The 12,496-nt window shown below is 42.1% G+C and overlaps 1 protein-coding gene across 3 annotated transcripts in view; it reads left to right on the top strand.

The window, feature by feature from the left end:
* The window catches only part of NRK (Nik related kinase), a 90,679-nt gene that overhangs the window by 67,972 nt on the left and 10,211 nt on the right, over nucleotides 1-12,496 (top strand). For all 3 annotated transcript variants that reach the window (XM_051629976.1, XM_051629975.1, XM_051629974.1), the window contains exons 21-28: nucleotides 2,400-2,493; nucleotides 3,136-3,309; nucleotides 4,092-4,221; nucleotides 4,607-4,765; nucleotides 6,379-6,522; nucleotides 7,755-7,889; nucleotides 9,194-9,294; nucleotides 9,820-9,969. In XM_051629976.1, the coding sequence (XP_051485936.1) occupies nucleotides 2,400-2,493; nucleotides 3,136-3,309; nucleotides 4,092-4,221; nucleotides 4,607-4,765; nucleotides 6,379-6,522; nucleotides 7,755-7,889; nucleotides 9,194-9,294; nucleotides 9,820-9,969 (1,087 nt within the window). The remainder of the gene's footprint in view (nucleotides 1-2,399; nucleotides 2,494-3,135; nucleotides 3,310-4,091; nucleotides 4,222-4,606; nucleotides 4,766-6,378; nucleotides 6,523-7,754; nucleotides 7,890-9,193; nucleotides 9,295-9,819; nucleotides 9,970-12,496) is intronic.

Raw genomic sequence — 12,496 nt, 5'->3', positions numbered from 1 at the left:
CAGAAAGACTCCACATAAAAATATGGATTTGCCCTATAATAATGACTTTGCTGTGTAAGTGTTAGATTGCCATGATCCTTGCATGCTGTATTGATTTGAAGGAGTGGTATCACTGCCTTTGGAAATCTGCATGTGTTATTTGCATTTCCTTTGTGTGTGAGATCCACCAGTCCTCTAGAGAAGTGGAATGAGCAGGATGATCTGTGTCAGGCTTGCCTTCCTGTACACACAGCCACTGCAAGAACTCCTGTGAAATCAAGAGTATAATCTTGTCTATTAACAAAGTCCCTTCACCTCAGCTGAACACCATCTGTATTAAAAGATAGGATACATTTCCCAAAGTATCTGATTGCTGCCAAGTAAATGGTAAAAAAGAGAGGGGTCAAAGTGCAGCAGCAGCCAGCATTGAAGCTTTGCTTATTGTGGATAGAGTGAAGGCTTTAGTTTTATTTGCTCTCTGAAGCAGGTGAATTCAGGGTCTGATGCCCCTTGCAGTCTGAAGGAGTGTTTCTGTGTGGGCTTTGGCTGAGATGCCTTGGCCAAGTTTGAGTTTGCTATTGAAAACAATCTGTGGTTTCTTGCTCTTGCCTGGGCTGTGGAACAGCTTTTGATGTCTATGCTCCAGCTTTCATGGAGGTGCCCAATAAGATAGACTTGGGACTTGGAAGAGAAAGAGCTTCATATTCTCTTGAACGAATCCTGTTAACCACCCTGAGAAGGCTCATTTCTGAGGAAGCCAGGACTGAGGGCAAGCTGTCTTTCACCAGTAAAAGAAGTTTTGGTCTTGTTTTCTTTACAGTGAGATGAACCAGAATTGTTCCTCATGCAAACCAGGTTTTTGTTTTAAGGAAAATGTGTCAATGTATGTGATCCAGCATCCTACCTGCTTGAGTAGCTTTTCTATTCCTTTGGTGCTAATTTCTTCTACTTTGTTGAGAGTGCTTCCTCCTCCAATGCCTGCAGCAGTTGCAATCCCTCAAAAACACTCAATGTTTATAGTTCCTCTTTTCTACGCTCTGCTGCTCCTTACCAAAATTTTAACAAGCTGGGTGCAAATGTGTGCTTGGCTTAGGAATTAATTTCTCCCCCTAGTAAGTGGGATGTTGACATTATTTAAGATCAGCAACTCCTTGCTTTCCTGATAAGAACAGGTTCTTGCACTCACCTTTGCTTTGATCCTGCAACGTATCTTGCCATTCCTTCTAAGTTTCGTATGCAGATTTTTACCCCTCCCATAGCAGGAGGGGGGGACCCAAAACCAACACATGAAGAATAAAAGTAGGCCACAAACACTTCTACTACCTCACTAGCATCTTAAGTTGGTAGCTGTCTCACCAAACCTTTTTTGTTATGGGATTGGGCAACATTTAAAAAAAACCACCAAAACACTCTCCTACCATCTATGGTGTAGCATTGCGGAGCCCTTCACACCAGCATCCCAAATCCAGTCACTTTTGTAATTACTGGAAAGAGGGCAGAAATGTAATAGGCTTAAATGGATTGCAGTAATAAGGAAATTAATATAATAAAGTGGAATAAATAAATAATGTGGGGTAGAAATGCAGAAAAACAGGGCCAGAACCTGTCTGACAGAGGTTTGAGGCAGTTCCACTTGGGTGAAAAAGTTCAAAATGCAAGGATACCACTGGTGGGAAGCAAAAGTATGCTGGGGAACATCACAAGAGATGCTTGCCTTGTTCTTACTCTTTCTTTAGGTATCTGCTTTTGGTCACTGCTGAAGACAGGACACTGGGCCAGGTGGGCTTTTGGCCCCAAGTCCAGCAGCTCTTAAGTTCTTTTGTCTCTGTGCACTGGGCAACATTTTCTTTGTTTCTTTGTATGTAAGGTGAGGATGTCCATGTTTCAGGGACTGATTGACAGTAAGAAATTCCAGTGTAGCCTGTCCCAGTAGGCACTGGCAGAGAGGTCCCTGATACCAGCACAGAGCAGAGCAGCAGCTCTTGCCCTTGCACGTGTGGCTGATGCTTTTTCTCTGGAGAGCAGCGTGGCTCATAATTGCACCTCACAAGGCAGTGTACGAGGGGAGATAGGAGGAGTTTTGAAGTAGGCACTTTTCAAATGACAGCTTGAGGGACCAGCTCTCTCTTGCCTGAGCTACGCAGTGTCTGAAAAATGATGGGTGAAGTCCAGGGGGACGAAGGGATGCTCTCTGTCAAGGTGGGGAGATATTCCTGCTGTGTGAGAGTGGTCCTCAGACTTGAGTCCATTCAGGCACATCCACAGACTAATCAGCTTGCTTTTTGTACAAGAACCTTTAAGTGTAACTAGCGAATGTTAATCATGCTCACTTTTGAACATGTATATGTGGGGTTTTTTGGATTTTGGGCTCTTTTTTTCCCCTGAAGTAGTTCTGTTCATTAATTGGAGTTTGTTACCAGGCAACTGCTAAGCAGCAGAGTGGCAGATTTCTCAAGGACGAGAGTACCAGATGGAATTGAACTGAAACCCCAAAGCACCCTTGCAGAACAGAAGGTAATTTGACCATTTGTTAGGGGGTGGGGAGTCAGATCATTAATGTGCAGGATAAACACTGTATCCATTTCTTCTCGGCAGCATTTTCAATCTGAAGTCCTGCTCTGTCACTGCAAATTATAACTCTAAGCCTTGAAAAATTGCGTGGTTTCAGGTTTTGTCCTTCCTATAAAAATGCTTACACCTCTGACTCTGTATTTTGTGCCATTGAGGAGAGAGTTTGTGTGCTGCCTCATGCCTTGCATAGCTTCCAAGTATGTCTTGAAGCTGGTGGGATCCTGAAGGAGGTCTGCAGTACCAAACATGGTTCCGGAAGTGTTGATACAGGTTCCTACTCAATGTCATCATTCTAGAATAAGGCTTCCTAATTCTGTGAATGGAAAGTAGCAATGAAATTGATGGAAAGGGGCTTTGAAGTAAATGCATGTGCAGACCCATGCCTCTAACATTAGGACAAGTGGTATGATTCTGTCTCAAGTGTGTGAGCATGAAGTTGCTTCTTTAACTGTGGTTGAGATAACGTAGATGAGGAATGTTTGTGGAGCACTGCAGGAGTGCAAGCCAGTCCCAATTAACAGGAGTTGCTTAGTGCCTTGAGAATATGCTGAATGTGGAGTTTGAACTGTATGTTCTCATGTGCAGGAGCAGATTTTAGGGAAGCAAATTTCTAGCACCCAAGAAGGCCTCTGGAGCATAAACAACCACAACTATCTCCTGCCAGATCTCCTCCAGCAAAGCCAAATTTCAGACTCCTCTGTGAACCCACCAAAAGTGCCACTGACTAGCCAGGAACCTCAGAACAAACCTCTGAATAAGGTAAGTGATAAATTACAGATTGAATTAATTGTACCATAATTTTCCTCCAGCCCTTAGGAGCCTGAGATTGGGAGTCTTTTAACTTCATCTATCCTGTCTCTTTTTATGGTGTGATTTTTCACTACATCCCTTCTTTTCCTTTAGAAGTTTTATCTAGGGGATGAAGAAGAAATCCTGAGCTCTCTGATGGATTTTATTGTTCCACTTGTTTGCTCCATCTCTCTCTGCTCCCTTTTCATCCCTTCCTTTTTTTCTCCCCTTTTACAAAGCTAGAAAGCCTCCTTTACCTGTCATGTCAGCAGCACAGTTCTCTCATCTGCCTCTGCTGATTGTCCCTGACTTACAGCTGGGAGCACACAGGGGCCAGGGCAGCATGTCTTGGCAGCCCCAAAGGGACTGTCACACCACTGTAGGCACAGGGGCCTTTTGGGGAGAAGGCTGATGAGAGCTCTGTCAGGGGTCACGTCCTAAACTGCCTTGCTTGAGGCAACAGTGTCCTCCTTGCTGCAGAGACTTGAGCAATGCCCTGCTGCAGACAAGGCAGCAGGGAGTGATGGAAGTGCTCTTCTTCTGGGGACTGCTCATTTCAGTGCAACAACTCCCTGTTCAGGCCTCCTCTTCTGTCACTGAATTTGTACCATGTATCTACTGCTCTAAGACCATTCATCATGTCCCAGTGTGCCACGTGCCATTTCTTCTGAGCTTCAGAGACACCACACTGTTGTGTGCTGTCTGCTCCCCTGGTGTCATCTTCCTGAAGCTCCTCTTGTTTTCCCTTGTAGAGCCCGTGCACTGAAAGCCCACCTTCAAAGAGCAGTACATCATCCACAACATCGTTCACTTCATTCATAGATCCCAGACTTCTGCCAATCACCCCTCCCACCAGTCCAGTAGGACCTTCCTGTAGTTCTTGTGAGTATGCTTTGCCCTTCTCATAACATGTCACTCTGGGTTTTTTGGAGTTTTTGTCTGGGACTGGGGAGGGCCTATTGCTTGCAAACAGAAAGTGTCAGTAACAACTCCAGAGAATGAAACTCCACATCACTAAGAATTTTCATTGTACTGCTTCTGCCCTTCTTCCAGAAGCAACTTGCTCTACTCTACTGTGTTGTCAGTGCTTACTCAGGAATGCCTGAGGAATTGTCCAGATGTATGTTGGTTTTTTTTGCTGTGGCTTTGAAATGCTTCTAAGGTGTTTTCTTACCCCTCTGGGGTTTGTTTCATTCTACCATAAACAGGTCAAATGTGAAATGTAGCCAAACACATTTTTCATTCCTTTGAATGTCTTTCATTGTAGCATTTAGTGCAAAACCTGAACCTGTGAGGAGAGAAAATGCAAGGAAAGGCTCTGTTGTCAATGTCAACCCAACGAACATCCGCCCACAGAGTGACAGTCCAGAAATTCGTAAATACAAGAAGAAATTCAACTCAGAGGTGCTGTGTGCTGCTTTGTGGGGTAAGCTTGGAAGCACTTGGGCATGTGTATGGAGGGCGGGCAGCAGCAGGAGAGGTTGGCAGTGTGTGCCAGGCAGATTCTACAGCTGTATTGCACCTTTCCTGTCAGAAAGTCCTGGAGTGGATCACTGAGCAGGTACCTGTGTCACCTGCACGATGCTGCCTTCCTGCTGGAAGATGCAAACAGAGGACTTATTGTTGCAAAGGATTTTGTGCATCAGAATGAGAAAACGTTTTGGTTGGGTACCAAATTGAACTGCGTTTGTTGGAAGAGCTGAGAGTTGCAAATGTTTTAGTAACTTAAGCAGCTTATGATACTTACTGTTGTCTGAGCTGCATACAAGTACAACTGATCACTTGCCTGGTGGGAATAATCAAAACATGAAGCTTTTGCTGTCAGGTGTATTAGCTATGCCAAGAATCTGAAGCAGGTCAGTCATTCCGAAAGCTTGGCTTCCTTAGTTCCTGCTGTCAGTGCTGTCTCAGCCCCTCGCTGCTCCTCCTTTTTATAGGATCAGATTCACATAGTGTAAAACCAGGATGAGTGTAGTCAGACCAGTTTTCAACAACTGTAGACCTTATCTCAGTCTCACTCCAGCTGTTTTACCCCTCTTTCTACTTCAGAAGAACAGATGTGGTCTATGGGACTCACCCAGCCTTTTACTTCACTTTTTGAGTCTGTAACACAAAATGAATGAAGCAGATGAAACATCATCTGAAGGAAATGTAGATTTCCACTTCATAGCTTCACAGACTTTGTGTAATTTATGGTTTTAGGAGTCCAAGATTTTAAATTAAGAACAGAGCTGTGTGGCAAGGTCTGTAATTAAAAGTGTGTTGGGGCTGAAGAGCACCAGGTACTCTTCGGGGTGCTGCCATTAGAGGAGGTTGCAGAATACCTCATGTCATTTCTTTAGTACCTTCTGATTAGGAAGCATAGCTGTCATGCCAGCTGAACACAATTTTTGACATTCTCTGATGTCAGCAACCCACTGGAGCCTTTGCTTCCTAGGGAGCACTTGGATTTCAAGATAGATTGACGCCTGTAATTTAGCATTTGAAAGCATCCTTGCAAAACACAGGCAGTTTTCAAACAAACAAGCTTCCTGCTTCCTATAAGAGCAGCCCTTCTTCCCACAAGTTTAGTCCTCCTGGGGTTTGAGTATTGTGTTTGGGGAAAGGGGGAATTTTTTATTATTATTATTTTTTAATTGGTAGAGACCCTTAGGTCATTTAGTTGAATCTCTTTGTGTTGCCAGTGGAATGGAGCTGCACTCGGACTTTTGCAGTGCTCACAGGCACTTTTCAAGATCACATGAGAGATTTGAGTTTGCAAAACCTTTTTCCTCTTTGTTTAAATCAACATTGACTCCAGTGGCACTACTCATCCTTCAAGTTACATGGGCATATAAGTATTCTGGTGGGTAAAAACTGTAATGGTGAGACCCTTTTGTTTCTGTTCATTTTTCTGGGAGGTCATCCACAGAGCAACAGAGAAATTATCAGGTACCATCAAGTGAGACTAAATAAGAATCAGGTCACAGAACAATGAACACTCAGTGGCCTCTGAATTATGAGGTGATTTATGTAGAATTTTTTTCTGTGTATGAACAGGAGTAAATTTACTGGTGGGAACAGAGAATGGATTGTGGCTGCTGGACAGAAGTGGGCAAGGAAGAGTTTATTCACTGATTACAAGGAGACGATTCCAGCAAATGGATGTCCTGGAAGGACTGAATGTGCTAATTACTATTTCAGGTTAGTTCAGTGTCTAAAAGTATCTGACCTGCATTGGGGTTGGAAGCAATTAAAAAAGAAGAATTGGGTTACAAACTAGGTTGAGGCATTTCCTCTTACAGAAAATCACAGGACAGTTATTCTTGTTAATAGGAAAACTCTCTTTAATTTTAAACATTTATATTATCATTTCAGAGCAGCTCTGGGATATTTCATTACCGGGTTGATGTATAAAATTGTTTGTGGGAATTATGAAATATTTCCTATCCTTTAAATGAACTCGTTCTCAGGCAGTTACAGTTTGTCAGTCTCTTTGCTTTTTTCTGTGATGAGTGAGCATCTGTCTAAGGGAAATTCTATTAAAATATCATTAAATAACCTCATTCGGTGCTCAACAAGATGTATGAGCAGTAACATGAGAGCGAGCTGTACTGTGAAAGCATCAGGAACATCAAATAGTGTCTTCCACTTCTGCTGACAAACAGCTTGGACTCTGCCTTACCAGGTCCTGAGGCCCTTATACCCCATGGATAAGAGCAGCCTCAAAAGACGCTCAGTACCTAAGTAGGTCAGAGATCTAGGTCCAGCAAGGAATGGCAGCTCCTTGTCTCCCATCCAGACACACTGTGGCAAGTGATGGTAGGAGCTGTTTGTCCTATATTGCCAAGTCCAGTTTCTTGTGTATCAGTCTTTCCCTTCTAGACTAACCTGAGATCCCAGACTGCTGCTGCCTGTCTGTACTTATGAACTAAAGCAACAGAAAGACTGACTGAGATGAGAGATGATAAAGGCAAAGGCATTCAAAGGAAAACAGCTACTTGTCAGTTAATTAGAACTAAATGAGTCATTTATACAAAATAGCCGTTGTAGGCTATACCTGTGTTCCTCCCTTCACATCAAAGAGTAAACACAAGGTACTGTGATTATTTCTGATAGTACAGGTCTGCAGAGACCTGTTCTTTGGCCTGAGGGAAGAAATTTAGTCAGGTGTGAAAATCTTATGTGACTCTTGAGGCAGAAGGTGAGTACACATGTGCCAGATGCCATAGGATTTTTGCTCATGTTCCAGTTCCCCCTGCATGTCACCATCACACAAGGTTTTTCTTTCATGCCTCTGGGCTCTTTTTTCACCTTGATGAGGCACAAAGACTCACTGTGCTCAAGGTCACAGAACTCTGGCTTTTTGTAAGTGCGGGAGAGTTTGTACTTGAGTGAGTTAAAGCATTGTATGTATCTTTTTTTCCAAATCCTAGGGAAGAAGAATAAGTTGAGGGTATATTACTTATCATGGCTGAGAAACAAAATACTGCGCAATGACCCAGAGGTGGAGAAGCGGCAAGGCTGGGTGTCTGTGGGAGAACTGGAGGGCTGCGTACACTACAAAGTTGGTAAGGACTTTCTTTTTCCCTTGAGAGCTGCTTAATCATCCTTCTGCATCTTGTGACACCAGCAGTTTATTTCAGCTCTGTTTTGGGATTGTACTGGGCTGAATGTCTCTGCGTTCTTTCCAACCTCCTTGTTTTACATGGCAGGTGCTTTGCTCCCTGACATTCCACGTAGCATCCCTTCTTCCACTTCAGTTGCTCATCTTTGGGTTTGGTGTGGTTTTGGTGGGTTTTTTTTAATATAATGCTCCTAAAATTAGGCAAACATTTGGTAGGAGCTTCTGTGTTTACATACGAAAAGCCACTCAGCTGCTGTTTTTCTTTTGGTGAATCTTCTTTTATCTCAACCTTTGGCTTTACAGCTATTTGTCCAGGTAGAACAGGATGTGCTACTCTGCATTTAAGTGGAGTCTGGGCTTTTTTCCTTTGCCTTTGTGAGATTTTCCTGACCAGTGTCCATCCTTATCCCCTCTTCCTGCCTCTGCTGTATGTTTGGCCAGTGTGAGCTGCTCCTTTTGTAACAGCAGGGGTTGCTCAAGCCCTCTTCCCACTTTGGTAACATCTGCATCTTGTAAAAATCCCTGCCAAGCAGACACTGAATATGAAATGAAGGGTGAATACATTGGAATGCAATACCCTAACGTTCTGTTTCCAAAGCAAATGCTTGTATTTGGCAGAGTGAAAACACAATGTAAAAAGAAGCCTTTATTTTCAATGCATGATTCCTCATTTATTCTCAGTGGGCCCAACAGGAGCTTAATCAGCTTAGAGAAACTGCCCATCTGTTAAATACTTGCTCACCTCAGAAACATGGGAGTCCTGTGCCCACACTAGCACTTGGGGATTTAACCCACACTTGGACAGTGAAATGAAAATTAATCATGCAGAGCATAACAGACTTGCTCAGTCAACAACCACCATTCCTCCAAAAGCAGCTTATTCACAGCCAGCCGTGTTGGTGTGTTGTTCACACTTAAAAAAAAAAGTAGGTTGGCTTTGCTAATGGGCCAAGACCTTTTTTGAAACTAGTAAGTTTTTCTAAATATTTTTTTTTATATATACATATATGAAAACCAATATAGAAATGTTGTCAACAGTCATGTAGCTTTACTGGAAATAAATGAACTTTAGGTTTTCAGTCAAGATATTGCTACTAGTGCTATTAAACATTGATGTCCAGAAACCATTAGTCTCCCTTGCTGGATAACGTCTACCTTTACAAGCATGGACATCATTTCATGTGATGAGATGGTCTTTGATTTAAGTGTCTGTCTGGTATCTAAGGAATTGTTCTTCTTGTATTACAGTAAAATATGAGAGAATCAAATTCCTTGTAATTGCTTTGAAAAACTCAGTGGAGGTTTATGCTTGGGCTCCAAAGCCTTATCACAAATTCATGGCTTTTAAGGTAAGTGAAACTTCACTTTGATTCAGATGTATCTCTCTCACTGTCTCTCATCTACTCTTTGTTTTTTGTTGCTTTGTCTAACATTTATTTCTAGTTAAAGATAAAACGAGTATTCTCTTAAAGAAAATGTAGCTCCTTTGACATACGTTGGAGATGGCAGGCACGGAACTGTCATAGTTGTGATTCTGTTAAATGTAACTTGTTTCAGTGCTGTGCCAAAATGTACGTTTGAGATCACAAAGTTGATGCTGAATTTCCTCAGAAGAGAAGGAATTTGAACATGAATGGTACTTCAGCTTAATTTCTGCCTAGTATGTTTCTAGAATCTGGATTTTTTTCAAAACACAAGTGAATTATCCAGCTCTCCTTGCAGCTCAGTGGGTGATGGATACTCTGCTCCTTAAACATAACCTACTATTTAACAAAAATAGCTAACTTTTGAGTTTAGATAATTCTTAAGATCATAAACAAGACCTGTAAACCAACAGCTTTATTGTGTTATATAGTGTATTTTTCTTTTTCCAGTCCTTTACCTCACTTCATCACAAACCACTGTCAGTTGACCTGACCGTAGAGAATGGACAAAGATTAAAAGTCATATATGGCTCATTGGTGGGCTTTCATGCTATTGATGTGGACTCTGGATCTGTGTATGACCTGTACCTTCCAACACACGTAAGATACTCCAAAAATTTACGTATATGCCTCTCCTCTTTGGGCTGTATGTTGATAATGATCAGGGTAAGAGTTGTGCTCTGTTTCAGAAGACAGGGTAAGAGAATGATTATGGTACACCAGCTAATAGAAACCCACTTTTCACATACTTTCATACTTTCATAGTTCTGTTAAAAGGCTTTTATCACCTTTAGAATATAAATTTTAATGGTTTAATATCAGAAAGCCTATTGTATGAAAATTACTAATTTTTAATTGATTTATCCTGGACTTCTTAAGCAATAAAAGACACAATAATATCTACGTGAATTCAGGTGACTTTTACAATCTGCCATGGTGCTTTCCAGTCTTGCTAATGAGCAGATTAAATTATCACTGAATTGAGCTGAAATGAGGCCTGGATTACAAAGAGTGTTGCAACATCCTTTAATCCACTGCAAACATGTTGCTATTGCACCAATGAGTACCTGTAGCTAGAGGAGCCAGGTATGTGTGCACCATGAATAATCCCAGTCTCTCCACCATGGAGCAAAGTTGCATTTGTTTCACATGGTTTCAGATCCAGGCTCTGTGCAAAATGTGATTTGCCTTTCAGTCATGACTTTGCAAAACCCCAACTTCCAGAGTAAGTAAATTCGCTGATCTTACTGTTCAGTTGCCTGTGAAATCAGTTCTTAAATTGAAAAGAATTTTTACATTTTCCTCAGGATTTTCTCATTAGATTGTCAAGAAGTTAGCATGAAGGTGTTGATTTCAGGTTGATGTGTACGTACTGCATTGAGTATCTGTCCATTGAGGAGATGGTGATAGCACTAAATTCCTGCTTAAACTCAGATAACAGAGAAGTAATTCTCCTGGAGAAGTGAATGACTGGCATGGGGCTATCCAACGTGAAGTTGGTGCTCTGGTTTTGATCTTGTTTCGTTTGCTTATTTTTAGCTGTTCTAGATAGTTCTTTTCAAAGCTGTTAGTTCCAAAAGTCAGGGAAACGTGGGGGTTTTGGTCCAGCAAACTAGCAGGTTCCCATGGCTCCAGTCTGATGGGAGGTTCCTAGCAAGGAAACTTCTGTGCACATTTGAAAACCTCCCTGAAGTCAACAGAGCTCCACAGGGGCAGAGGGTTAGCTCATCCAGGTGCCACAGCCTCCTTGTATCCCAAGGCCACGTGTCCCAGTGTTACACTCAGGTGTGAAATCTCGTCCCAGATCTGCATCTTGCAGCCTGTGCCTTCAGCCCTTTTATTCTGTAATGTCTTTTTCTCCAGCCTCAGCCCCACATTTTCAAACCAAAGGAAACCCCACACCTACCTGCAAGCACCTGAGCACTTTGCTGCCCTGACAAGTGACAGCCTGCAAATTCTGGCAGACCTGTTTCTGATGGACACCATGTTTGAGAATGGCTGTTCAGTTTATTCTCTTAATTAAAAAGTAACTTTCCTAGCTGTTCAGAACAAGCTGTTGAATCACCTGCTAAAAGCTTGTACTGTTTATTTCTGTTGGTTTTTTAAGGGACTTAATGTTTATTTTCTTAGAGGGATTATTTAATCTGACAATCAATAGCTTTGTTAACTATGCAATTATGAAAATTTCTCATTACTTTATAAATCTATGGGTTGGTGCCCCATGCCATCCCTGGGAGCTGGTTGCTAAGCAAGGTGAATAATGACTTGTCAAAAAGATCATTAACATAATTGCCCAAGATGAGAAAGTTAACTGAAAAAGTGAACCTTCTTAGAGGCTTTAGATTTTCAACAGGCTGCAAATATAATTATGTACCTGATGAGAGTTCCCAGGCGACTGTCCTGAATATGTGGGGCACCTTTAAGACTGACTCCATCCGTGTGTGCTCTTCAACCAAAAGTTAGCATGTACTAAAAATATATTTTCCCTTCAGAGTCTTAGACCTGAATAAATCCACTGCTACGGTGGCTCTGTCTTTTTCGGTATTTTATTATTTTAAAGAGCATCTGCTAGAACTGGATAATCCTCTCGAGGAGCTTTGTGGTGGCAACAGACCAGACTTTTAACAGGCTGACTTTAGATACTCTTGCTTTCTGGTAGCCTCTTTTCCTGGCTCCCCACCTCTTTCTTCATCTCTTACCTGCTCCGATCCCTCATGCGAGTACCAAGGCAACGCATTAAAATTGCTCTGCGGCTCTGGATCCCCGTTCTAGTGTTACGGATAGTTGTTGCGGAGGCACGGAGTCAAGTGGTTGGCCTGGGTGTGTTCAGTTGGGCAAGTACAGCTTCAGTGCTTCTTTTACTGTTCATTGTGCCCTTACGGTGTGCATTAATGTCTGTGCTTGAAGAAAAAAAAGATCTGTGTGTTGCTGGCTTGTGAAAATGATACAGGAACTCGAGTTGTGTGCTTCCTAGAAAAATATTAATTTTAGTGGTTTAATTTACTATATAACATCCTTTTTTGAGTAGTGCTTTAGCAAGGAAATGCTTTGGTTTTGTTTTTTAAGGCTCTCCTCTTTTTCTTTCAAAAATGCTTTCATAAAACCCCACCTTCATGGTTGTACACTG

Source organism: Apus apus, chromosome 12, assembly GCF_020740795.1.
Source record: "Apus apus isolate bApuApu2 chromosome 12, bApuApu2.pri.cur, whole genome shotgun sequence".
NCBI classification, from domain to species: Eukaryota; Metazoa; Chordata; class Aves; order Apodiformes; family Apodidae; genus Apus; species Apus apus.
The sequence above is the reverse complement of the archived record's forward strand: the minus strand, read 5'-3'. Positions and strand labels throughout refer to the sequence as shown.